The following is a 27,830-nucleotide window of genomic DNA, read 5'->3' on the forward strand; positions in this document are numbered from 1 at the left end:
TTAAACGCAACTGCATAAAAACGGAAAAAAACAAGACTGTGTGCATGGACACATAGGATAACATTGAATGAGTTCAGGAGCAGTTGAAAAAACTGTCTAACTGCATCTGAACGCGCGTTTAACTGCGTCTCGTGTGCATGAGGCCTAAATGTAATAGTGAAATCCTATATAGAAAGCTTCCAGACCACCAACGGATCACCTCACTCGTGCTCCCCCCCCCCCATGGGTATAGGCTCACCTCTAGGAGTGTGACCACCCCCCCCCCCCCCAACTAAGCAGGGTCAGAAAACGCCTGTGAGCCACCCTAGGACTCAGTAAGATATCCAAGGGAGATGCTTACATTTTTTTCTTATTTATTTAATTTTTTCACTGTTCTTTGATAATTTTTTTGTTTAATCACATTTATTCCTATTAGAAGGAATGTAAACATCCATTGTAATTATGGAGAGAGCTGGGACCAAAAAGACCCCAAAACTCTTCTTTACCTTTAAAAGCAAAAGACCAAAAAATAAAAATAAAAAATAAAAGACATCCTCCAAAGCCATAGAGGTGTTTACTCTTTGATTGCCTATAGGAACAGCCGGTCACACCATCGGATCGTTTCTCTGGTGAACTGATGGAAACAGTAAGCCCGAGAAACACCGGTAAGCAGGAGGGCATCCTCTACCGCCACTTTGGAAAGTGTTTGCTTGTACCTCTTTCACTTTCTTCAGCCATAATCCCAGTAAACCACTTGCAAACCTCAACAGGTATATACATATTGTGGTTGGCAAGTGGTTAAGGAGTCCCTAAATTCAAGGATACTTAAAGTAAAAAGTAACTCTAATTTGGGGATGTACTCCAACAAAATATTGTTTTTTTGTTTGTTTTTTTAAGTGGTTGTAAACCCTTACAAACCACTTTGACCTACAGGTAAGCCTAGATTAAGGTCCAAGAAATATCTCCTAAACCTACACGGTTTAGGAGATATTTGCCAAAAGACAGGCACCGCTGTCTACGGCGTAGGCACACTGAGTGCGCCGCAGTTAACGGCGATATGCCGCGAGTGGCGGCTCAGACGAATGACAGCGCCGGAGAAGCAAGACCCACCAAGAAGATGGAGGCTCTGGACTACAGGGGACAGTGGTGACATCGCTGGCTCCTGTTTAAGGTAAGTGACACATAATGGGCTACTATGCGATGCATAGTAGTCCATTATGCTTTACCTTTGCAGGGAATCAAAGAGGAAGTAAACCCATCAGGGTTTACTTCCTCTTTAACTTACAGTCCTTGGCAATTTTGACATTTTTCTCATACATCTTAAAATCTGCATTTTTTTTTTTTTTTTTTAGAAAATTATTTAGAACCCCACAAATATTATATATTTTCTGAAAGCAGAGATCCCAGAACATAAAATGATAGCTGTTGAAATTGTTTTTATTTTGCACGATATTTGTACAGTCCTAATGTTGTGAAAAGCAAATCATTTTGCTAAATAAAAACGCTGATTAAAAAGCTGAACTCCTAGAATTATTTGTATTGCATACGCACAATGGTCTAGCTAGCTTGTCTGATGGAACCCTGGGGAAGGTGGAAATCACTGTAATAGTTGGTGTTACTACAGCGCTAGCCGCAGTATTCCAGGTCCTGCCCAGGTAATGTGTGTGGTTGCCCCACCTACATGGACCACAAGGGGTCACTCATTCGGCACTAACCTTATTCATAGAACATCACCATTCATAGGCATTCTCTGATGGGACGTGGTAGAGAGGAGGGGCATGAAATCAGTCTCCACCTCATCCATCATAGAACACCTTTTATTTAATAATAAAAATAAAAAAAATACAAAACTTTCTATAAATGGCTGCAATACCAAAACAAACAACCCCTTTTTCACTGTGCAATAGTGCAGGACTTGGAAGATCATGGACATCACTATAGCATTCACTTAAAAAAATAATGAACATTATTGTATTTTTGCACTTGATAAATGGTTGTGATAATATAGTGTGACACAATCAATTCCATTATCACCATTTTACTCTCCAGGGTCTCTAGTTTCAGAAATACTGTTTGGAGGTTTTAACTAATCTTTAGGCCTAAAATTATTATTTTAATGTGCACAAAAGAAACTACAAAAATGTCTCTGGCTGTGAAAGGGTTAACCCCCATTTTGCTTTATACTTAAAGAGGAAGTAAACCCTGATGGGTTTACTTCCTCTTTCATTCCCTGCAAAGGCAAAGCATAATGGACTACTATGCATCGCATAGTAGCCCATTATGTGTCACTTACCTGACACAGGAGCCAGCGATGTCACCGCTGTCCCCTGTAGTCCGGCGCATCCATCTTTTCGGTGGGGTCTCGCAGCTCAGCCGCTGTCATTCAGCGGAGCCGCGATGACGTCACTCCCGCGCATGCGCACGGGAGCCGACAGGCGCGGCAGCTCCATTGTTGGAAATGCCGCGCTCAGTGCTCCTGCGCGCCGCTGTCTACGGCGCATGTGCCGTAGACAGCGGTGCCTGTCTTCGGCAAATATCTCCTAAACTGTATAGGTTTAGGAGATATTTCTTGGACCTACAGGTAAGCCTTAATCTAGGCTTACCTGTAGGTCAAAGTGGTTTGTAAGGGTTTACAACCACTTTAATGATGTCCCTCTTTCTTATCTCAGAATGGTCAAGCTGTGTTCCACCCAAAAGTGGAAGCTTTGCTTTACTGCCTCCTTCCCTCCTCCGGTGATACATTTTGTACTTGTTTTTGACAGGTACCAGTCACCCACCTCAGCCCCTTTCCTCCTTCCTCCGTCACTGGGCTTGTTAGAAAGGGCAGTGCGTTTCGTACATGTGCAGTAGGCAACCAGCTGTGAAGCCGAAAAGCTTCACTGCCAGTTTCTCTTGGCAGCACCCAAGAGCCGATAGGAAAATCTGCTGGGGTGCCAACAGGGCGGGATCGATGGACAGGTAAGTATCCTAATATTAAAAGTCAGCAGCTACGTTACTTGTAGCAGCAAACACTTGTACATTAATGTGCTGTCCGGGTGGTCTACTACTCAAGGGATAGTATATCTGGAAAAGAAAAAAAAGAGGAGAACTGCGCAATCCCCAATATTTCTATTGGGATATAAGCTACCCAGAAAAAACTTCATAAAGCTTGAATCTGGGAACTACATGTGACAAAATATATGTGTATAGCCTACAAAACATATACAATGACCCTTATAAACTCTAAATAAAATACGTAATGCTAGGTCTGTGATGCCAAGCATTCAAAAAAGAAAACATGTGGAATTGAAACCAATATAGCTGTACATTGTGAAAAAATTAGAACAACATAAATGTGTCAATATTGAAAAGTCCTTTTATGAGTCCGAAGTAAAAACACCACGTGTTGATGAAGAAGGTCCAATCCAAAGCCCTATGAATTGGCGTGAGACCAGACACGGTGTACCTCCACCAAACAGATAACCCTAGCCCCTTACCAGATGCCCCAGTAAGGAGCGCTTATCACAAATCAGGTCAGAAGATAGATCAATCCTAAGCGATCCCAATGGAACTCTCTACCGTAGACCAGATTAGGGGATACGCCAGCCTTGAATCGTCCAAACCAGGGGGGAACACTTATGAAGCGGGACTCATATATGTTTCATTGGAGGATCAAAAAAGGTCCGCTGTCTCTCCAATAGATGTGCTATGAAGAATGGGGGGATGTAGTCTCCGATTTGTCCTCTGTAGGGCGCTGTGTCCTGTCAAAACAGCTCCGAAAAGCAACACTCCCTCTTCCTGGCACAGCAGAAGCAAAGTGACGCCGCTCGGCCGGCCAGTGCATTATAATCAGATTTCCACTTGATCTGATTATAATGCACTGGCCGGCTGAGCGGCGTCACTTTGCTTCTGCTGTGCCAGGAGGAGGGAGTGTTGCTTTTCGGAGCTGTTTTGACAGGACACAGCGCCCTACAGAGGACAAACGTGGTGTTTTTACTTCGGACTCATAAAAGGACTTTTCAATATTGACACATTTATGTTGTTCTAATTTTTTCACAATGTACAGCTATATTGGTTTCAATTCCACATGTTTTCTTTTTTGAATGCTTGGCATCACAGACCTAGCATCACGTATTTTATTTAGAGTTTATAAGGGTCATTGTATATGTTTTGTAGGCTATACACATATATTTTGTCACATGTAGTTCCCAGACTCAAGCTTTATGAAGTTTTTTCTGGGTAGCTTATATCCCAATAGAAATATTGGGGATTGCGCAGTTCTCCTCTTTTTTTCTTTTCTTTACACGTATATCACTTTTGGTATGTACTAGAATTGCTGCATCAACTATTTATAATAATTTAATAATTTTCTGGTAATACACTGTAGCGCAGATTTCCTTTTTCCCTTTTTTCTTCGATAGTATATCTGGCCTTGCTGCCCGCCAGGATAGGCGATATCCCAGTAGTGAAAAAAAAAGGTAGGCAAAAAAAAAAATATGACAAAATCTTGTCTTGCATACACACGGTCGCACAAAGTTGTCGGAAAATCCGATCGCTCAGAACGCAGTGACGTAGAACACGTACAACGGGACTATAAATGGGCCAGTAGCCAATAGCGTTTGTCTCGTAATTCATTCTAAACATGTGTGGCACTTTGCATGTCGGAACTGTCTACACATGACCGGAATTTAAACTATCGGATTTTGTTGTTGAAAAATTTTAGACCCTGCTCTCAAACTATGTGTGTCGACGGAAAAAGTACGATGGAGCCCACACACGATCGGATTTTCCCACAACAAGATCCGATCGCATGTTTTCCTTTGGAAAGTCCGACCGTGTGTACAGGGCATAACAGTGTAAATGTGCTGTCCCCTCAAAATAACTCAACACACAGCCATTAACGTCTAAACTGCCGGCAACAAAAGTGAGTACACCCTTAAAGTGAAAATGTCCAAATTGGGCCCAATTAGCCATTTCCCCTACCGTCATGATACTCAGTGTTACAAGGTCTCAGGTGTAAATGGGGAGCAGGTGTGTTAATTTGGTGTTATCGCTCTCATTCTTTCATACTGGTCACCGGAAGTTCAACATGGCACCTCATGGCAAAGAACTCTCTGAAGATCTGAAAAAAAAAAAAGAATTGTTGCTCTACATAAAGCCTGTCAGTGCTCAGACCATACGCTGCACACTGAATCAAATTGGTCTGCATGACTGTCATCCCAGAAGCAAGCCTCTTCTAAAGATGATTCACAAGAAAGGCTGCAAACAGTTTGCTGAAGACAAGCGGACTACTTACTGGAACCATGTCCTGTGGTCTGATGAGACCAAGATAAACTTATTTGCTTCAGATGGCATCAATTGTGTGTGGCGGCAACCAGGTGAGGAGTACAAAGACAAGTGTGTCTTGCCTACAATCAAGCATGGTGGTGGGAATGTCATGGTCTGGGGCTGCCTGAGTGCTGCCGGGACTGGAGAGCTACAGTTCATAGAGGGAACCATTAATGCCAACATGTACTGTGACATAATGAAGCAGAGCATGATCCTCTCTTTGGAGACTGAGCGGCAGGGCAATATTCGAACATGATAATGCCCCCAAACACACCTCCAAGACAACCACTGCCTTGCTAAAGGAGCTGAGGGTAAAGGTGATGGACTGGTCAAGCATGTCTCCAGACCTAAACCCTATTGAGCATCTGTGGGGCATCCTCAAATGGAAGGTGGAGTGCAAGGTCTCTAACATCCACCATTGTTAGAGACCATGTCGTCGTCGTGGAAGAGGACTCCAGTGGCAACCTGTGAAGCTCTGGTGAACTCCATGCCCAAGAAGGTTAAGGCAGTGCTGGAAAAGGCAGTGCTAAAAAATAATGGTGGCCACACAAAATATTTACACATTGGGCCCAAATTGGACATTTTCACTTTAGGGGTGTACTCACTTTTGTTGCCAGCGGTTTAGACATTAATGGCTATGTGTTGCGTTTTGAGGGGACAGCAAGTTTACACTGTTATACAAGCTGTACACTCACTACTTTACATTGTAGCAAAGTGTCATTTCTTCAGTGTTGTCACATGAAAAGATATAATAAAACATTTAGAAAAATGTGAGGGGTGTACTCACTTTTCTAAGATACTGTGTACATACATGTGTGCTCATAAGTTTACATACTCTGGCAGAATTGGATTTCTTGGCTATTTTTTCAGAGAATATGACTAACAACACAAAAACATTTTTCTTTCACTCATGGTTAGCGTTTGGCTGAAGCTATTTATTATTAATCAACTGTGTTTACTCTTTAAATCATGACAACAGAAACTAGCCAAAATTACCCTGATCAAAAGTTTACATATTCCAGTTCTTAATACCGTTAATTACCCCCTTTAACCACTCCCCGACTGGCGCACGCCAGTGTACGTTTGTAGAATGGCACGGACAGGCAAATGGACGTACCTGTATGTCCCTTTAAATTTGCCGCTGTGCCACCGCACCAGTCGGGACCTCCGTGATTCGGATTACGGGTCCTGTGGGCTTGATAACCATGGGGATACCTAAAGAGAGAATTTACATGGAGACTTTTGATAAACCAGACAGGAACTCCTGTCAATGGGGAACAAAATGCAAGATTTTAACAGTTATGAGTGCAGGAGTAGGAGTTGCGGGGGCAGACACTGTCACAGGAGCCAACAGGCAGGGAGAGAGATGGAAGAGAGGACAGTGGAGACAGGAGAGCAGCGGATGATGGACGTATGATGCACGTAAGCTGACCACGGTGTCAGGGCTCAGCAGCTCCGATATACAGCTTACAGGGGGAGGGCAGAAACTGGCAGGATCAGTCAGGTATTACAGGGAGCCAAAATGACAGCACAAGCACTGTGCATCATGCTTTGAAGGAACAGGATCAATTATTTTTTTAAGGTTAACAAACGCTTTAGAGTCAATGACCTTTACGGCAACTTTCCTGTTGCAGGCCAGTGACTAGAAAATTAAAGCCAGAGGGTGGAATCCCTGGCAGGTAACTAGCCTTTCAGCAATGGTAGCCCTTTTCTCTCATGACAGATTTAATAAAAAATTAACTAAAAAAGGATTAAAAATAAATAAATAAAAAATTAGTAGGTGTAGTAGTATGAAAAAAATAAAAAAAATAATAAAAAAATAAACCACACACACACACTGTGGTTGACTTACTAAAGGTAAATATACTGTATTTTGTATGCACGTGATTGTTTGATAGAAAATCAGAGCTTCCCTTCATATATAGAGCAACTGCACTTATGGTGCACAGTATATTTGCCTTTAGTAAATCAACTTCCCCATCTCTTCCGGCTTAAGGGCTTCCTCCCTGCTAACATTATCCCTCTAATTGTACACCGAACCACACGTGAAGGTCAGTGTAGAATCTCAGCACACTGTGGATACCAAGACAAAGTAACCCCAACCTACACATGTGTTACATTGTTCCTGGTTTGCTTATCAAGACCACTTAGGAGTCTGGATCCAGAAGATATCAGAAGCAGTGATGGAGTGAGGATGGCGTTTGCCATTATTGGGTTATATCGGCGTATCAGGTGCTGGACACTGGCACGCCCCTTAAGGCGTGTACTTCCCCCAGATAACCCCTCCCATTACTGGGAGTCTTCAGTTTTGTAGTCAAACAATACAAGTGTATAAGAAGAAGAAGGGAGGGACCTCTGTGTCCCCTGATGTACATCAAAGAAAAGGATTTTACAGGTAAGCCATTTTAAAAATCCTATTTTCTTTCATCAGGAGACACAGAGCCATTGTAATAACTATGTCGGATGTCCCATAGCAATGGCAACTGAAGGGGGGGGGGGGGGGGGGGGGGAGAGAGACAGACCAAAAAAACAGGAGGCCAGAGGACTCATACTGCAGCCTATACTGTGCCCAAAGGCAATATCCTCATGACCTTAAATATCCATTTGATAAAATCAGATAAACGTCTGATCCGAAGACCAAGTTGCGGTCTTGCAGATCTGAGCCATAGAGGCCTGATGATGCACCACCCAAGAGGCACTAATCGCCCTGGATGAGTGTGCACTTAATATGAAAGGAAGAATTTTCTTCTTTAAGCTGAAGCTTGAACAATCACTTGACAAATCCATTTGAAATGTAGTGGATCTTGACGCTGTCTGTCCACACCTTGGACCCTCTGGCAGTACAAACAAAACCTGTGTTTTGCGAACCTGAGAGGTCGCCTTAATACATATGTGCCATAACATGCAAATACGCTGTGCAAACTTGTGCATTATAGCAACAGCCCTGGGGGTCCAAATCAAGTTCAACATTAACATTATATTCAAAAGGAGAGCCACAGAGATTGGAGCTGCAACATCTGAAAGCCATTGTTTTGTTGGGTCCATGAACGCTGCATGTCATATTATACATGGGGGGGGAGAGGAAAAAAAAATGCCACAAGGTTGTTGATAGTGCAGATCAAGTTTATTAGGTACAGTGTTAAAATATATTGGCAATGGGTTTCCCCAATACAATGTAATTTGGGACTATTAAATGTTCTTTTGTTAAGCATTTCCGCTTTCCCTTGAAAATTTTATATACATGATAGCAGAACTCCAGATATGCATAGGCAAAATTTTAAAACCTCAGGGCGGTGTGCTCATCTTTATTCTACACAGATTTTTCCTAGTGGATTTAGTTTAGAACCATAGCACATTGACAGCTGCCCATGATCTCATACTATTATCATTATGACTGTATATCACAATCACACGATAAAAATGAAGCTGTCTGAACTTTGTTCACCTTTAATATTGTAGCGTTGATTGCACTTAAAAAAAAAAAAGGAAGTTTCATGGTATTTACAAACAAAAAAATACAGAGTAGAGAAAGGAACAAAAATGGAAACAAACATTGCTAAATTACAGTAAGACAATAAATAGACGCAGTAACAGAGTCCACATCCTATCCATTTTTCAGTATTTCCAAGTAAATGTTAAAGGAACCTGTCTTAGACAAGAAATAATCTTCCAAGAAAATGGCAATTCTCCAGATACTGGGCTTCATAGTAGCACTAGCAAGTTGAGACCATTTCCTCATTTAGAACTAGAATTCGGCCTAAAAAACAAAAGCAGCTTCCATGTGAGGCTTCTTGGGTTTGGTATGTAATTTGTGACAAATTCTCTCCAAGGACTCTGTGGAGGGAGTGGGGTAGTCCACACATTACACTGCTTTGAGAAGACTCCCAATCAGTGCTTCATTCTTTAAAGTCAAGAAACTGCTGCAGCTTCTTCCGTTGTTCTGCCGATGCTGGAATGGCGCTGGGGGGGGGGGGGGGGGAATAAAAAATAAATAAAATAATGTCCATCTATTACATTTACATAAAAACTATAAACACATCCCGATAATGGTATAAAAAAAGGAACACCACATAAACCATGTTCTCATCATCATTAACCACGTGGAAAACTTAAGTGCAAAACATACATTCTTAAAAAAAAAAAAAAAAAAAGCCTCTAGGGCGCACCTCCAATATTTAGCTCCTCTCTCGCTGCCACCACTATTATTAGCAATTCTCGATTGTCAAAAATCACAGCTGGGAAATGCCTTCATATCTTAGTTACCCCTAACTGGCCCCAATTCCTCCTTCCCCGTAGCCAGTTTTCTTTTCTTAATTTTTTTTTAAAGTAAACTTTGTTTTTTATCTTGTACTTACAGGTACAGCCTCACCTACACTGCTGCTGGTAAACAGATGTTTAGGAGCAGTTGGGTGCAAAAAAAAAAAAAGGGTTTAGATGGATGTTCGGGGCCATTTGAAATGCCAAATGCCTGTAACAGCACGTGCCAACTCTTGTTTACAGACTTTTCTTTTTTATGCAAACGTGTCTAAAAGCGATGCGTAAACATGACTAAATTGCTATTTTAGATGCCGGTTTCTAGCTGTCAATTTAAATCGTTCAGGAGAGGTTAAACATCCTGTGTACATGATTCCTAAGGCTATAATAAGGCTAACCTGTAGGTACAGTGAATCTCTCCTAAATATTTAGGAGATTCACGTTTAGCAGCTGATGTAGCAACTAGTATATGTGCATTGTACTCTTAATGGGCAGGGGATGCTGTCCATTGAGAGAGCTGCGCAGCGGGAGCGACATCATTGTGGCTCAACTAAATGGTCGGCACTTGGAAACCCAGAAAGGAGACCGGGTGAATAATGGAATCCCTGTCAGCGGTGGCCGCCATACAGTAACGTTGCTTCGCCCAGCCGAGCCAACCTGCCGCAGTAAAATTATGGCGGCTAATCCAGAACTGGTTAAACTTAGTTTACTACCGCTTGAGCCTTTTAAACTTTTTTGTTTTAGCTTACATTTGTGTTTTGTTTTTTTTCAGTGTTGCATTAAATAAAAAACTGCCATGTTTTGTAAACATTTTAGTGTCATTTTAAACAGGAATATATACTTTAGTTTACAGTAAAAAAAAATTTATTTTCCTTTTTACAATTTGTTACTCATTTTGTCTAGAGCATATTGTCAAAAAAAAAAAAAAAAAAAAAAATAAAGGCCTAGCTTGTCCCAAATCAAAAAATAAATAAAAATAAAATGAAACTTTTTGCTGAATAAAACAGGCCTATAGTGGGAAAAAAGGGATGAGAAAGGGAATGATAGCTCGGAGTGGATAAATACATACTGCAAGTGCTCTCCAAACGTTGTGGTTATCCTATAGATTGCAGTCTTTAGAGTAGATCGCAGTGCAAATCGTAGTGTCTTATAGGAGGAATCTACCAAACCTTGTGCAGCTCTGGCAGGCTTGCTGGATACATGTGGGAGCTTAAAATGCTTCTCTACGGCCTGTAACAAAGTAAAATGTAATCAGCAGCAGTAAATAAGGCTAAAGCCCTGTACACACAATCAGAATATTGTACAAAAAAAAAAAAAAAAAAAAAAAAAATACTGCTTTCGAGGCAATCGTACGATAATCAGATCATTACTATACAGCTTTCATCCAAAATTTTCTGAAGGCACAAACAAAAAAACTTTTCTTGTATGATACCAGATCATAAGATTTTTGTTTAAATCGGTAGAGTTTTTGTCCGAAAATATAATACAAATACATTACATTGCTTCCCAATTATTCTGTTATATGAAAATTTTCGTACCTTAGTGACCTATTCGTTTTCGATATGGAGATTAGCCCATACCATGTGTACTAGGCTTAAAGAAGAACTGCAGTCTGCTAGCATAATTTGTAATGAAAACATCTTTACTATTCTTAAGCTTCCCTCCAACCACTTTGCATACCATTTTAAATATACAGTGATTCTGTACTTGCCAAATATGCTGCAGAAATCTCCCTCCACTAAGTCTGGCTGCATCCATTTTAACTTTGGGCAGCTGAAGCTGTCTGTTCACTTCCTGGATTTACAGAGGCACACCTCCAGCTCTGCAGCGCTCATCCACTCTCTCTTCCTGGCAAACTCTCCAAAGAGTGAGAGAGAGAGAGCTGTGCAAGTCATAAGCCTGGGTTAATGACCAGACAAGAAACAGGAAGTGGGTTGTATAAAAGGTATTTACTGTCAGAAAAAAATATGTTTTACTATCCAAAGTTAAAACAAGGGCAGAAGATTTAATAGATAGAAAGATGAAAAAATTACTGAAGGTCCACTTTAAGTTTCAACAAATTACACAAAAGTAGTTAACAAAAGTGAACTGTAACTTGCCAAAATGTAGGTTTCACAGTGAGTATAACAAGAATGCTTTCGCACATATACAGACTGATGTTATTGTTGTGGGTTTAGTAACACTTTAATACTTTCAATAAGATGCTGCAAGTTTGCTAAAAGCTTAAAAATGCTTTGAAAAAATCTTGTAGTACACTGTACTTATCCAGGGTGAAGTCAATGAATATGAGGCAGTTATTAAAGGGTGGCCTTTTAGTGGAGTTTAGCTTTAATATGGCTGCTAAGGCATGACCACTGTCTCTTACCTCTTGTAGATTCAGAAGTGTGGCTAGTATGTTGGACAATGTTGTCTGTACCACTCCCATCCGATCTTCAGAGAATGAGGCTGCCACCAGATGAGACAACCCTGAAAAGACATCCCAAGTTTAGAATCCACCCATTTAGCAGGGAAGAAGAAGAGAGAAGAAGAAGAGAGAAGAAGAAGAGAGAAGAAGAAGAGAGAAGAAGAAGAGAGAAGAAGAAGAGAGAAGAAGAAGAGAGAAGAAGAAGAGAGAAGAAGAAGAAGAGAAGAAGAAGAGAAGAAGAAGAAGAGAGAAGAAGAAGAAGAAGAAGAGAGAAGAAGAGAGAAGCCGATACTATTCACAAAACCTTGAACAGGTGCTTAATTAGCCAGTCAATTATCTGTGGAGCATTATAAATGTGCACTATCCCTTTAAACTAAAGTGCCATAATCAAATGTGTCTTTTAAAAGTGGTCCCTGAAGAAGTCTTGATGAGAAGACCAATATGGCGCTGCTACAGGAACGTGATGTCATCCCACACTGAGAAAAGCCATTGACAGACAGCAGGTGGCGCTGTGTTTTTCAACATAAGCTCTATTGTTAGTGTTGCAATAGCACTGTTGTGAGTGGATTGGATTTATTCGCTTTTAATGTGTTATAATAAACTGAATTATGCAATGCTTTCCGCTTATTGTCGCTTGTTTTCATGTGTAAGCCATATGTGGCAATTATGTCTTGAGATCTGGATATTACCAAGTAGAACTCATAAATCTTAAGGGTCTTAGTTTTTGGCAAGTTCTCTGAGAATTGGGAATGAATTCACACAAGATTGACTGATGGTGGCACACGGTGAAGTTGTTGCACTTTTGATGTGTTTGAAGATTGCACATAGCAATCCAGGAAAAAAAATGAGGGGTACACAAACAGAACAATCTCTTTCATCTACACATCAACCATCTTTTTGTTATAGCGCAGGGATATGCAATTAGCGGACCTCCAGCTGTTGTAGAACTACAAATCCCATGAGGCATAGCAAGACTGACAGCCACAAGCATGACACCCAGAGGCAGAGGCATGATGGGACTTGTAGTTTTGCAACAGCTGGAGGTCCGCTAATTGCATATAATCCATTCTGCTGAAGTGAAGTGTTCTACATTAACGAACTTCAAAATGAACAGGCTTAAAGTGACTGCAAACGATCACCTTTTAAAAACAACCCATTTAGTTAAGAAAAATATAAATGAAAAGGCATAGGATTTTTAATATATATAAAGAAACAAATACCGCATTTATCGGCGTATAACAAGCACTTTTTTCCCCCCTTAAAAGCAGGGGAAAATCGCGGATGCATGTTATATGCCGAACCTCCGCAGTTCTGAGCCTCTGGGCGGCTTCCGGCCGACCTTCGGCCGAAAGCTGCAGAGAAGAGCCGAAGGCGGCCTGAGGCCACCAAGAACTACTACGTGCCGCCGAGATATCTCGGCGGCGGCATTCATAAAAATTTTTTTTTTTAAAAAGACCATTTAAATAGACAAGGCTGCCATGGTGGACAAGGCTGCAGATGACACCGATGGGCATATAAATGTAAGGTTTTTTTTCCTTTAAACTTCCCTCCTAAAAGTTTTTTTTCCTTAAAATTCCCTCCTAAACTTGGGGTGTGTGTTATACGCCGATAAATATGGTACCTTTTTTTTCCCCTCTTTATTATATGCAATATCACATTGTCTCTGTTCTCAGCTGCATGAGCTGGGGGGAGGAGAAGCAGCAGCAGCACACTGAGCTTTCCAGTGAATGGCTGTGCAGGGGAGCATGTCAGGACATGGCATAGCTAGAGAACTGACAACAGGGTGCTCTCCTGCTTAGCGTGGTCAGTTTTAAGCAGGAAAGCAGAGGGACTGGCAGGAACACCAGAGATTTCACATAAAAGGTAGCAATACAAGAACAGGATTCTTTATCATACAAGTACATGGTACAGCAGGCACATATCAGGAATATGAAGTGTTGGAGTAACAAAAGCTTTAAAGCTGATCTTCACCTTTAAAGGTCTATTTAAATAGTTTATTTGGGCCAAGCTGGCTCAAACATTTTACTGCACTAGCAGGTGCACATGGCTGTGCACACAGTATGAACTCTATGTAGTCTCATCTTCCTCTAATTGAGGCAGATGAATGACAACACAATCTCTGAAATAACTCAATTGGAGGAAGCTTTGTGACCATTCATAAAATACAAAGCTTCCCATGAATGGCTTCAGCCCAATTTGATTGTGTTCCAGTAGTGAGACGGGAAGCTCCCATCCCAATGCCGGAACACATTGCTATATACTATATGTAGTCGTGACTGCATACAATTCATACAGTGCGCAGAGCAAGTGCAGTAAAGATTTGGTTTCATGGCTCAAATGAACTATTTAACTGCTTAAGGACCGCCTCCTGCACATATACGTCGGCAGAATGGCACGGCTGGGCACAATTATGTACCTGTACGTGGCTCTCCAAGTGCCCAGCCGTGGGTTGTGACCCGGTCCTGAGCTCCGTGACCGTGGGACCAGCGAACCCGGTCGCCGCTGGTGTCCCGTGATTGGGTCACAGAGCTGAAGAAACTGCACCTCCCCCTGAAAGGTGCCGATTGTGGCACCGGAGGGGGGGGGGGGGGGGGGTCACATGAGCGGAACTTCCACTTTAGGGTGGAGAACCGCTTTAAGTGGTTAGAAAGGAACATAAAAAAAAAAAAAAAAAAAAAAAGGTGGAGATAGGCTTAAACCTACTCTGTTGCTGCTTGCATGTTATACATTACACAAACCATGCAATAAATTCCTGCAGCACACTATTCCTTTCTTACGATTGTGTGAACATTTATCATGATAAAAAGAAATGCTAAAGGAATATAAACTACAGGAGAGGTGTGCACTCATCACTGGTTGTAATGATACAAGAAACCCTTTCGCAATGGTGAACAATGCAATCAGAATATTGTTTGGAAAAAACCCTACACAGTCAGAGCCCAATTTTATACAAAGGTCAACTTTAGCACAGAATATAAAACATCAGTAAAAAAAACAAAAAATGCCCAAATAACTTATGTCCTTTTTTTCCCCCTGAAATAGAGCTCTCTTTTGGTGGTATTTGATCATCCCTGTGGTTTTTATTTTTTGCGCTAGAAACAAAAAAACGACCAATAAAAAAAAAAAAAAACCCACACGGGACCCAGTGATCAGCTCATGCTGTGCAAAATCAAGACAGGAGCGAGCCTCCAGGAGCATGTGCGCCCCCAAAAATCCAGAAGTGCAGAATCGCATACAATGTGATTCTACACAGAGCGGCCTCCCTGTAGCAGAAAATCTGCTATGGGGCGGTCATAAAGCGGTTAAGGGACAGAATCATTGGGCTACTAAAAAGAGGCAATTAGGTAAAATTGGCATGATTTTTTATTTTTTTTTCACACACACAAAGGAAGCAACCTCTGTATGCATTTCTCCATTATCCCTTCAGTTTGAGAAGCCCCTGGACAGAATTCGTCAACTCATCTCATTTAACAGGCTCTGTTCCCAAGTGATTGCCTATTCAGATGATTCCTTTAGGTGAATTTCTAACTGTGTAGAAATGTGGTACATGCTAGGGTAAGGAAATAATTATTTTGTAAAATCTTACTATTAGACATTGAGGCCAGTGTATAGCTCAGCGTGAAAAAAAATCCATAGCTTTGAGACTGTATTGTGTTCAGGACCTAAACTGCTTGTTAGAGGTTCTCTCATATCTCACCTTCCAAAGCCCAGATATGAATCTGTGAATCTGCAAACAATTCTTGACTGGAGGCTTCCGGGTGCTGCATAGACAAAACAACGACGACCATTTTAGTGATGTAGCACAAAGATGTAATAAAAGCACCACAACATATACACACCCCTATAAACCTACACTATACACATCACTCCCTTCACAGAATAAAACATCCCAGAGCAAAAAAAAAAAAAAAGATAACCTAAACTAAACTAAAATAAAAAAAAAAAAAAAAAAAAAAAAAAAAAAAATCACCCCAAGATTACTCTTAAGGCCCGTACAAAAGACTTTTTGAAAACAAACATGCAAATTAGCTGTTTTAAGGCAACATCTGACCGCGTATACGCTCCATCGGACAAACTTTTTCAGTTTTCATTCGACTTTTGTTGGCTGTGCGAACGGACAAACTTTTTGGCAACATAAATCCGATCGTGTGTACAGAAAACCATCGGACTTTACAAACATGCATGCTCAGAACCAATGCAAAAGATCAGACAACAAAACAGAAGTTGACCAAAGGTGGCGGTAAAGAGCAGAAAAACCACGTGATTTTGTGAAAGTTGGCTGAAAAAGTCTGATCATGTGTATGCTTAACAAGTTCAGGGCCAACACCCTTTGTACAAAAGTCCACGCGAAAGTTTGTACAAAGTCCGATCATGTGTATGAGGCTTTAGATTCACACATGCATGTTTCCTAAATACACATTCCAAGTCCTAAAAGGCTCTGGACGTTCTTTGTTGTGCATGGAGCAGCTCTTTCAAGTCAAGCCCTAGGCAAGGAAAATGTACAACATTAACGCCAGTGGGAGTGTGCATTCCCACTACACTCCAGCATATGTTTAACTTCTGCAATTCCTATCACTGGTCTGCAGTTGAGGCAGCTGAGCCCAGGATACATGGTAGCAGCAAGCTACATATTCTCAGGTCCATACAAGTCTAGAGCAACCTACATTATTATACAGTATTTCTCTCAGTATAGCTTTCCTTAGGAGTAATAGTGAAATGCTTGAAGCATGTATAAGTTGAGCTGTCAGACACATGGTAAGCATAGGATGCACACCAGAGTGCACAGGGATACATTGTCTGAACGAGAACTCCATATATAAGTGAATTAAAACCCATATAGATTGTCTGAACCTGACATTAGCCAGTCAAAGATTTGGAGTGGAATGTAATTTTGGGATACAGGGCCATTTAAAAGAAAGCATATTTCACCAACAGCCTGTAAACTCACACCACACAATTTATACAAAAGAGCAATGATAAATCTTAAGCATTGCATACACATTTGCATGTTCAATGAAATTAGAAGAGCAACTCCAATAGGCTTACCTTGCTGAAAAGATACATGATCAAGACTCGCTTTGACAAGAAGTTTTTGATCTGAAAAAAATTAAATTATCTTTTTAGTGTGCCTAAATGTCAATACACTGGCAACAGAAGTGAGATTAAGGTGTGCAATTTAATTTCTAGTTTCCTCTTGCTCTACCATAATAAAAACACACACAGCAATAAAAAAGAAAAAAAAAAAAAAAAAAAAGAAAAGAAAACGGTGCTAGGGAAGATTAAATATAGAAAGGAGTTGTGTTGTGCTATGGAAAGGTGTCCACAAGTGTAGAATCTTTAGTTTCATCTCAAAATAAACCAGTCAATACTACAGCAGGCTGTGGCAGTACAATTCTGACATCTTTGAAAGACTCCTGCATATAGGGACTTCCCATTTTCTGTGGCATGACAAGTTTAAAAGTTGGCCATAGGTGGATAGAATTTCACAAAAAAATTCTTCTTAGGAAAAGAGCATTTAGAAACATTTGTGCACATGTAGCAGTCTCCCCAACCTCCAGAGGTCTAGTGGTGACCCCCAGAACCAGGGAAAGCTGACATTCCTCCTCAGGGTACAGGTTACTAGGCATAGTGGGTATTGTGCAAGGTGGAAAGATGGCCGCCAGTCAGTCACTTTTAATACTGACCAAAGGAGGATTTTATTTCTCTTAACAGGAACAGGGGAGGGGGGGTGTGGCCTGGAGGGCGATGGAGTAGGTTATGGATTGTGAGAGCTCCGCTTGCTACTTATCCTGTATACTATCCTGCTTGCTAAAGGATACACTTCCCTACATAGCCTCCTCTGGGTCCCCTTTCCCCTCTGCTGTATGCCCTGGCGGCCGAACCACTGGCCATTGCCATTAGGGCAGAACACAACATATCTCGCCTTCGCATGGGTTATTACGCTAGAAAAAAATAGGCTTATACGCAGACGACACCATCCTGTACTTAGATGACCAGGGACCATGTTTACAAGCTGCACTAGAGAGATGAGAATTTGGGAAAGTTCTCTGGTTTGCGCATTAACTGGGATAAATCCCAGATTCTCCCCTTGCATCAATTCCCATACATCCTCCATTACCTTTAGCTAGAGTATTAACAATTAAATATTTGGGAGTGGTGGTTACATGGAGTCTTAGAGATTATATTCCTCTTAACATATTCCTCCATTTACCTTGGTTAAAGCTAAAAACACAAGCATGGGCTAGATTACCATTGAGCGTAATGGAGTGTATAACGTATAATCAAGATGGTTCTCCTACCTAAGATTCTATATATCCCTCTGAACCTCTTTAAGAAGATGGAATCTATTTTAAAAACTCTTGTCTGGGGACATAGTAGACACAAGCTAGCTTGGCCAATCCTTAAAAACCCCACGTCCATGGGGGGGGGGGGGAACCTCCCTTCTGGATTTGCAGGATTACTACTTAGCCTCTCTAGAGCTGCAGTGGTATAGGTATGGGGAATCACCTTAAAGAGACACAAATATTGGTCAGCTCCACTTCCACACCCCTTTATGGCTCAAGGGCCACATGCCAGAATTGTGCACCATCCCAAACCCTATCATTTCGGGCCTCATATGGTGTGATCTACCTGCACCAAGTCATGACTGCATCTGGGCCCAGAACCTTCCCGGTCACTCTCTTCCAAACCATCTATTTCGATATTCACAGCTCCGCCATGTGCTACGGACCCAGTTTATGGATCTTGCCACCTCACTAGACCATCCCCCCCAAAACAAAAAAAAAAAAAAAAACCTCAACGGGAACAGGGGAGAGAGGGTTAGGGCACAGGGCACCCTTAGGCAAATGCAATAGCAGACTCCTTGGACAAAATTTAATATTTGCATTTCAACCACAGTATCCCACCATAGATCCTCAAGTTCAGGTCACGGTATGCCACTGGACTTCTGACTCTCAGCTACCTGCTGTATTATTCAAGTTTCACCCACCGCTACACGCTGGGTTCCTCCGACTCACAGCTATCCGCCGGATCCCTGAAGCTTTACTTACAGCTACCCAATGTACTTCTCTTCAAGCTTTACCCACTATATGTCCTGGATGAGTCTCTACTGAAGCTTTCCCAACACTTCAGTCTGCTCTAGTACTCCTTCAAAACTACACCCTTAGACAACTTCTCCTATGACTCCAGGCAACAATCCGGCTCCCCTCGGGCCGAGAACCTTTACTCATGGTTAGGCTTGAGGCATACACCCCTGCTGCTGCTCCACACACACCCACCCAGTCCGCAGCCTGGGTGGAAATAACCCTGATCACCTGACTCTCCAAATAGATGGTCTATCCCAGCAGCCAAAGAAAAAAAAAAATAAAAAAAAACACATTCACTCGTAACCTAAACTAACTGTAATCAATCATACTAATGCCAAAAAGGTAACAGTGCCATCTATTGACAAAAGAGAGAAGTCACAGTTCAATTCAAGCTTAGGAGAAAACCATTTGATCAAAGTACAAATTAGCCAGGCTAGTTACCACCTAGCACAACTAAATTTACTAGCAGCCCTGTTTAGGACAAGGGTGCTACATAAAAATTCTCAGAACATTTGTTTGTCTTTCTAAAGAGTTTGTTTTTTATCTTTTTTATCATTTAGATGGATCGCTGCTGATCTCAGCTCAAACTGTTTAGGAAACAGATGATCGGGGGAGAACATGTTCTCTGTCGATTATGTCCAAACACTGAGAATCCGTCTGACAGAGAAACGGACAGTTTATGAAGCTGCAATCTCAGCACTTCACTGGAAATCTGACAGAATTCACTCCGCGACTCACCAGCTTAGAGCTGGTGAATCGAGAGAGAATCCTGGGGGAATATATATTATGTAGGGGGACTATTTATTTTATTATCATGAGGTGGGCCATCTTGTCCATGTACTGAGCAGTGATAATTTATCACTGCTTAATAACGGACACCTCTGTGTTTCGGTGAATTTCTGGTACTGTAATCTCGTTAAGTCTCACGAGATTCCAGTATCAGGGGGTGTTCTTCACTGTTTAAAGCATTTGTAGAAGGCTTCACTTCACAAAAGGAGACATGAGCTACACCGCTTCATAAACTGGTGCCCAGAGGAGAACGGTCTCCTCTGTGAATGCCGGAGAATGAAGCAGTGGATATTTTCCACTGCTTCATAAAACAGACACCTCAATGATAGAAATGAATGTGTTGTAGACAAAATTTTCCATGCTACATAAATTTCCAATCACTGCGGTTGAAAACAAATGCCCCCATTAATGATTAGAGAAAAAAAAAAAAAAAAAAAAAAAGAGAAGGACTCAAAGCTTTCTTTTCCTAAGAATTTTCCCTTTCCCCATCTGTAACCAGCTTAAGACCTGGCCCCCTCCCTCTTCCTCCTATAGATCACTAAGGACATACATTAAAGTGATATGCCAATAGGAGCATTCTGGAGATGAATTTTGCTTTGTGAATCCAATTACGAGCACCTGAAGACATGTACTAACTACTGTCTACACACTTACCTGCTCCTGTCTGTTTTGGTACCAAACAAAGAGGAAGCTCGGCCCTTCACTGCTGCCGTCAGGTCTCGGACTCATCCGAGAGATAGAGGAGGTTTCCGAGCCGCTTCTCTGGATATCCAAGTCTGCAAATAAAAGAAACAAGCAACAGCTTAGCTGGATAAGAGTTTGTTTGGAGGGGGGGGGCGCGCAGAATAGGGCTAATTTATGAACGGGAAATATTCTTATTCACTTTGCAAGGGAATCTGTCCCAGAACTTTGTAAATTAGATGATTTATGTACAAGAAAAAGTGCTGCGTTTTCTTTATCGTGTTATGATATTGTATTCTTTGCGAAGTGAAACTTTAAACAGCCCATTAGTAAAATCAATCCCAGGAAGCCTTAAAAGTATACTTAAGCCATTTCAAAAAGAGACAGGTAGAATCCCATTGGGGAGATTTCCCTTCACTTCCAGTCCCTAAGCCAAAAAAGGAAGGGGAAAAAAAACCCTCCAAAGCACGGGAATCCCTGGTTGTCGCCAGCAGTGCCAGGACAGGGGAGCAGAAAAGCCACATGCCCTGGGTGCAGTGTATATGTAGAGGCAGGGGCATGCTGGGAGCTCCAGTGACTCTTCTCCCCTCCTCACAGACATGAGAGACTGCAATGTCATCCTGTCAACAAAGCTTTATATTTTCATCCGGAGCGCAGTGTACCTTTGACATTTTTTTTTTTAAATACACACACAGATTTATTTTATTTTTTTTTGATTTTTTTATCAAATTTATTTTAATAACATGCCTCTGGAGTAAAAATCTATCTAAAGATAGTTGTCTAAATACGATACATTAATAATTTAGTTTATTCAGCATAAAATGGAACTTATGTAGTATGAGGCTGCATATTCTGCAATATTTACATTTTTGGTAAACTTATTCAATGAATCCAAGCTCTGCAAGCTGAGATAACACGGCACTTCATTGATGCATTTACACAATTTCACAGTAATCATGAGATAAAAACAAAGTTCAGGAATATTCCTTTATCCCATTGTTTTGTAAAACTATGTGCAAAATTGGTTCTGCTATCGTTTTACTAACCTGACAGCTTATTCTAAATAGGAAACCTTAAATTTTGTTTGCAAATATTAAAGATCCTAATTACCAGCAAGAATGAGCTCTTACATTTAAAGAGCACCTGTCATTTCAGATCAATCATGACAGCACCTATTAGTGGGCAGACACGTCCCTCACCTTGTGTCACTGCCACTTCACCAGCCGTCCCATTAAAGTGAACGGGACTGTCAGTGAGTCAACAGCGGGTTGATTTAAAACCGACTTGCTTTAAATAAAAGGTGGGAACCAGGAGACACATGCATGCCGCTCTGTCACAGAGATATTTCAAGTGATTCGAATACTTGGTGCGTGGCTCCTGGCGTTAGCCTGCTGCAGAACTTGCCCCTCTGGTCTTTTTATACCATCTATGGTCACCTTTGGCACACGGTTTCTCTAGCGCAGCAATACATTTTAGGTATCCCGGCAGTTTCTGGTCCCATTGCTTTTAGGAGATACAGAAAGCATTGTACGCTGCAAACGACCAGCACCCCCCTGAGGAAGCCCGATTTAGGGGCGAAACATATTGGGAAGTACATCATATATTGCCGTTTTGTTCAAGCTGTAAATCATTTGCACTAGTCAAAACTTGTATCTCCCCTTTTTAAGACCCCTTTCACACTGGGGCATTTTTCAGGCGTTTTTCATGCGCTTTAGCATTAAAAAAAGTGCCTGAAAGAAGCCGCAACTGCAATCCCAATGTAAAAGCCCGAGTGCTTTCACACCGAGATTTTTCACACTGGGGTGTTTTTCAGGTGCTTTAGCGTTAAAAAAAAGCACCTGAAAGAAGCTGCAATCCCAATTTAAAAGCCCGAGTGCTTTCACACTGAGGCGCTGCACTGGCAGGGCGTCCAAAAAAAAAAAAAAGTCCTGCAAGCAGCTTCTTTGCAGCGCTTTTAGAGCGGTGAATACAACGCTCCTAAAGCGCCCCTTCCCATTGAAATCAATGGGAAGCGCCTGTAAAACGCCTGAAAAACGCTATTGGCAGCAGCGTTTTGTGGGAGCTTTTAACCCTTTATTTGGCCACTAGCAGGGGTTAAAAGCGCCCCAATAACGCTCGAAAAACGCTGGTAAAGCGCTGCTAGTTTAAGCGGCGCTTTACGAGCGTTTTTTGGACGCTGACATTGTGAAAGGGCTCTTCAAGCACTTGGAGTTTCACATAGGGACTGCAGATGAGGCTTCTTTCAAGCGCTTCACAGGCGCTTTTTTTTAACGCTAAAGTGCCTGAAAAACTCCTGAAAAACGCCCCAGTGTGAAAGGGGTCTTAATGAATTTTTATCTTGCTTCTCAAAATAAAGGAAAATTTTATACATTATATTTGATATCTCTTAATTTATTTGCACCTATAAAGTCCCAATCTCTATGCTTTTTTTTTACTTTTCAGTTCATGGCAGCGTACCCCATTGTTACTATTTAACTGCTTGCCACAAACATTTTGGTATGAACTGAGGATAGTAGTTGCCTTGTTATGTGAAATAGCCCGAGACAAAGTCAAGGACCAACCTATTATAGCAATTTCAATATAATAATAAAATTATATATATATATATATATATATATATATATATATATATATATATATATATATATATATATATATATATATATATATAAAATACTTTAGTGTGTTAGGGGCCTTATAAAACTCAGGGCTGGAAAGAGTACTAATGGAAGCAACAGGCTGATTCTCTTTTTGTAAACGGACAATGTACTGAGCATATGAGTTAGAGCAGCAGTGACTGGAAAATAAAAGTTCACACTGTTATCTGGCACAGAATACAACTGAGAATTTTAGCATCCATAACAACCCGTTAGATACCAATTGTTGGAGAAACTAAGTTGGTCGAACCAAACTTAAAAATAGTTTAAATTTTCATCTTCCTCAGCTTCATCCCCCTGGGCACTGTTTTGCTACTGGGAGCCAAGAGAAATACCAGGTACTACCAGGGATTGAGGAGCGCACATTACTCGCACCCATGTGACAGGATGGAATATTTTTTCAATGATAAATCAAAGCTTCTCTAGAGCTTAGATTTCTTTGCAAATGCTTCAGGTAGAAAACAAAATATGCGCAAGTACCAAAATGATCAATATTCACCTGTACCACACGTCCAAAGCTTTGCACCTCTCCTAATAATGTGGGGGCTCTGCACTGATCCATGCCATGGAGAATTCTGGTCCTGGGCAGCGGAAATATGACCTACCACTGGGGAGGCAAAGGCACTGCTAGAGTCCCAGGGTCTTTTGAGAGAAGCTGTGGTCTTCAGAAGAGAAGACATGGGTGTTCGAGAAGCAGGAGCAATCTTCCCAGCCTTGTCAATAGATTCATCCAATGATGTGCCTGCAGAATGAGTCATAGATGATTAAAATGATAAAAGATTTGGGTTAATTTGAAAATACTTTTAAGTTTTTTTTTTTGTTTTTACATAGGTGATCAATCTTCTCATTATGTTTTACAAATACATTAAAAAAATAAAATAAAAAAAGTTAATGCCCAAGTTGTGAAGAACCTTGTCCCTTCGGCATCTTCGTCTTAGAACAGAAGGAATTAGGGCCAGCTGCTTTCTCTTTGCGTATTTGATGGAGAGGATCCAGGAGTGTCAGCAAGGGACTTGAAAAGAACAGAGGGGTTGGGGGGGGGGGGGGGGGGGGATTTGAGCTGCAGCTCTATCTTATGGACACATAGGGCAGCGATTTGTGAGCAAGCAAGCAGCTTTCTCTGGGTGCACTATTTGAGGGGGAGGAACTGGCAGGGGACCCGAAAAGAGGGGCAGAGCTATGTGTAAAACCACTGCACAGAGTAGGGAAGTATAAAACTTTTTTTTTTTTTTTTTTAATAACAAACGCTTTAATACCACTTTAAATACTGGGACCTCATTCACTGAACACAGGGTCTTTTTGTTCCGGAGCCACCAAAGGCCTACTTAATTTCTTAGAGAACTCACTTTCCACAGGGTACTGCTGGAGTCAGGGTGAGCGCGTACAAAACATCCTTTAACCACTTGCCGACCGCCGCACGACGATGTACGTCGACAGAATGGCACGGGCAGGCATAAGGGCTTACATGTACGTCCTTGCCTGCCCGCCGGTCGGGGGCCCGATCGGGCCCCCGCCCGGTGCCTGCGGTGGTCGGTATTCGTTCGGGAGCGATCCCGGACGAGGGGACGGCCATTCATTCATGGCCACCCCCTCGCGATCGCTCCCGACGAATGAAAATGTCCCGTGACATCATTTCCTCTCCTGTAATGTAAACACAGGAGAGGAAGTGATGTATGCTCTCCTCCGTGTCGGTATTTTTCGTTCCGGCACCGAGGAGAGAGGTTCGGTGAGTTGCACCAACACACCACACATACAGTAGAACATGCCAGGCACACTCACACCCCCCCCTTTACCCCTGATCACCCCCCAATTACCCCTGCCCCCCCAGTCACAGTGACACCAATTGCTTTTTTTTTTTTTTTCTTGCATTGGTGTCATTTGTGACTGTAATAACTGTTAGGGCAGTTAGGGTTAGCCCCCTTTAGTTCTAAGGTACCCCCCTAACCCCCCCAATAAAGGTTTAACCCCGTGATCACCCCCCGTCGCCAGTGTCACTAAGGCTGGGTTCACATTGCAGCGGTTTATGAGAACGGATGTGATTCGCACCGCACTGCAGTGCAAATCACATCCGATCTCTGTGCGATTCGAGTTCAGCCATACAGATAGTATGGCTGAATTCGTGTCGCACCCGCCGCAAACTCGCACGGGACCCTTTTTTTGGTCCGCAGCAGAATCGGATCGCATGGGTGTTCACACCATGCGATCCGAGTTTGCAGATCGCACTGCGATATGCGAACTGATCTGGGGGTGTCATTAACATTTCACTGACACTCCCAGCAGTTCGCATAGGGCAGTGTGAACTGCCGCCGGGAGGCATGTGATGCGGGAACCCGCCGCGGATTCGTGGCGTTCCCGCATCGCTCCAGTGTGAACCCAGCCTAATAAGCGATCGTTTTTCTGATCACTGTATTAGTGTCACAGGTGACGCTAGTTAGGCAGGTAGGTATTTAGGTTCGCCGCAGCTTTTTATAGCGCCAGGGACCCCCATATACTACCGCATAAAGCCCCCTGATTGCCCCCTAGTTAACCCTTTCACCAGTGATCACCATATAACTGTTACAGGTGACGCTGGTTGGTTAGTTATTTTTTTTATAGTTTCAGGGCACCCGCCATTTATTACCTAGTCTCACTAGTGTACCCCTAAATTTAGGGGTGTCTACTTTCCAAAATGGGGTCATTTGGGGGGGGGGGGGTTTGTGCCATCTTGGCATTTTATGGCCTTCAAAACTGTAACGCCCTTAGAAAGCCTGAAGGCGGTGCTTGGATTTCAGGGCCCCGTACGCGGCTAGGCTCCCAAAAAGTCCCACATATGTGGTATCCCCGTACTCAGGAGAAGCAGCAGAATTTATTTTGGGGTGTCATTTCACATACGCCCATAGCATGTGTGAGCAATATATCATTTAGTGACAACTTTGTGAAAAAAAAAAAAATAATAATTTTTTTGTCATTATTCAATCGCTTGAGGCAAAAAAATAAAATATTCAATGGGCTCAACATGCCACTTATCAATTTCCTTAGGGGGTCTACTTTCCAAAATGGGGTCATTTGGGGGGGTTTTGTACTGCCCTGCCATTTTAGCACCTCAAGAAATGAGATAGGCAGTCGTAAACTAAAAGCTGCGTAAATTCCAGAAAACGTACCTTAGTTTGTAGATGTGACAACTTTTGCGCAAACCAATAAATATACAATTATTGACTTTTTTTTTACCAAAGACATGTGGCTGAATACATTTTGGCCTAAATGTATGACTAAAATTGAGTTTATTGGATTTTTCTAATAACAAAAAGTAGAAAATATAATTTTTTTTCAAAATTTGCGGTCTTTTTACGTTTATATCGCAAAAAATAAAAATCGCAGAGGCAATCAAATACCATCAAAAGAAAGCTCTATTTGTGGGAAGAAAAGGACGCAAATTTTGTTTGGGTACAACATTGCATGACCGCGCAATTACCAGTTAAAGCAGCGCAGTGCCAAATTGTAAAAAGACCTCTGGTCATTTACCAGCAAAATGGTCCGGTCTGAAGGTGGTTAAGCAAGGATGCACAAAGAAGAACCGAGGATGTTGCAGAGAATGCCACCGCCCAAAACCTGTAACCTTTAGGGACTAGGAGTCGGGAAGCTGTAGTTCTGGACCACTTTCACAAGAAAACTCACAAAAAGGCCTTGTGGGTCTGAAATATAACCAGGCCCTGGGGTTCTTCGGGGGGGGGGGGGGGGGGGTAGATTTCACAAAAGGAGGAGCCTTCTTCATCTGGAGAAAACTTACCCCTCCACTGGCTTCTCTTCAAGAGGGAAGGGTAACACTTCCACTTGCTACCAAGGCAGCCCAAGCCAGACAGTTTTCTGGGGGGAGGGGTCTCCCTTGACACAGATCCTAAAGGAACACGGTTCCTGAAGATGTGGAATTCTAACCTAGGCAGAAGAAATCAGAACAATCCACCCCCTCCCTTTAGCATGTAAGCTCTATGAGCAGGGCCCTCCTGTACCCTTTGTATTGTACTGTAATTGTGTTGTCTCCCCTATACATTGTAAAGCGCTGCGTAAACTGTTGGCGCTATATAAATCGTTATTAATAATCAATAATGACAACAATATGGAACATACTGATACAGAGGGGAAAAAATAAAAATAAAAAATGACCACCTCCAATCTCACCAGTGGAAGACCAAAACAATAAAAAGTGTGAGCACAGAAGGCACGACACCAGGGCACAATCCTCACCCATCACAATAAGCTGTTCCACTAGGGCCTTCACAGGCTTGACTCCCCAGATGGGGAATACTGCCATGGATCTGTATAATGCCATACCGATCTGCAAGGCAATATATCATTGCATAGGGTCCCATCCCCACGTGTCCAGTGTGGGGTTTGGGTATCATTACTCTGAGCTGTAAGCAATGAATCCAAAACAGCCAGTCTCCTGTCACATGTATAATAAAGAAATTCTTTCTTCTTTGTGACGTTTAAGATGTAAATTGTAAAAAACTTGTTTCCTTTGCATTCAATGTGCTAGGTGGTGTCATTTAAATACCCAATTTCAGGATAGCCCCTCACACCCTATATTCTCACTTTTACATCTGTTGACACTTGACAGGCCTTTATCAGTACAGGAGCTCGTAAAACTGTATAGATACAATGTATTTTTTCATGACCAGTGTGAAATGTATTCTATTC

At 41.9% G+C, this 27,830-nt stretch overlaps 1 protein-coding gene across 1 annotated transcript in view; it reads right to left on the bottom strand.

Annotated features, from left to right (window-relative positions):
- Positions 1–8,388: 8,388 nt before the first annotated feature.
- NDC1 (NDC1 transmembrane nucleoporin) overlaps positions 8,389–27,830 on the bottom strand; it is a 46,480-nt gene continuing 27,038 nt past the window's right edge. The window contains exons 12-18 of the mRNA XM_077453322.1: positions 23,656–23,898; positions 20,473–20,594; positions 16,991–17,041; positions 15,642–15,705; positions 11,906–12,006; positions 10,610–10,770; positions 8,389–9,246 (exon numbers count right to left, since the gene is read on the bottom strand). Coding sequence (XP_077309448.1) covers positions 9,183–9,246; positions 10,610–10,770; positions 11,906–12,006; positions 15,642–15,705; positions 16,991–17,041; positions 20,473–20,594; positions 23,656–23,898 — 806 coding nt within the window. The 3' untranslated portion in view covers positions 8,389–9,182. The remainder of the gene's footprint in view (positions 9,247–10,609; positions 10,771–11,905; positions 12,007–15,641; positions 15,706–16,990; positions 17,042–20,472; positions 20,595–23,655; positions 23,899–27,830) is intronic.

Source organism: Lithobates pipiens, unplaced genomic scaffold (genome assembly GCF_037356315.1).
Source record: "Lithobates pipiens isolate NorthernLeopardFrog02 unplaced genomic scaffold, aLitPip1_a1.2 Scaffold_23, whole genome shotgun sequence".
Classification (NCBI taxonomy): domain Eukaryota; kingdom Metazoa; phylum Chordata; class Amphibia; order Anura; family Ranidae; genus Lithobates; species Lithobates pipiens.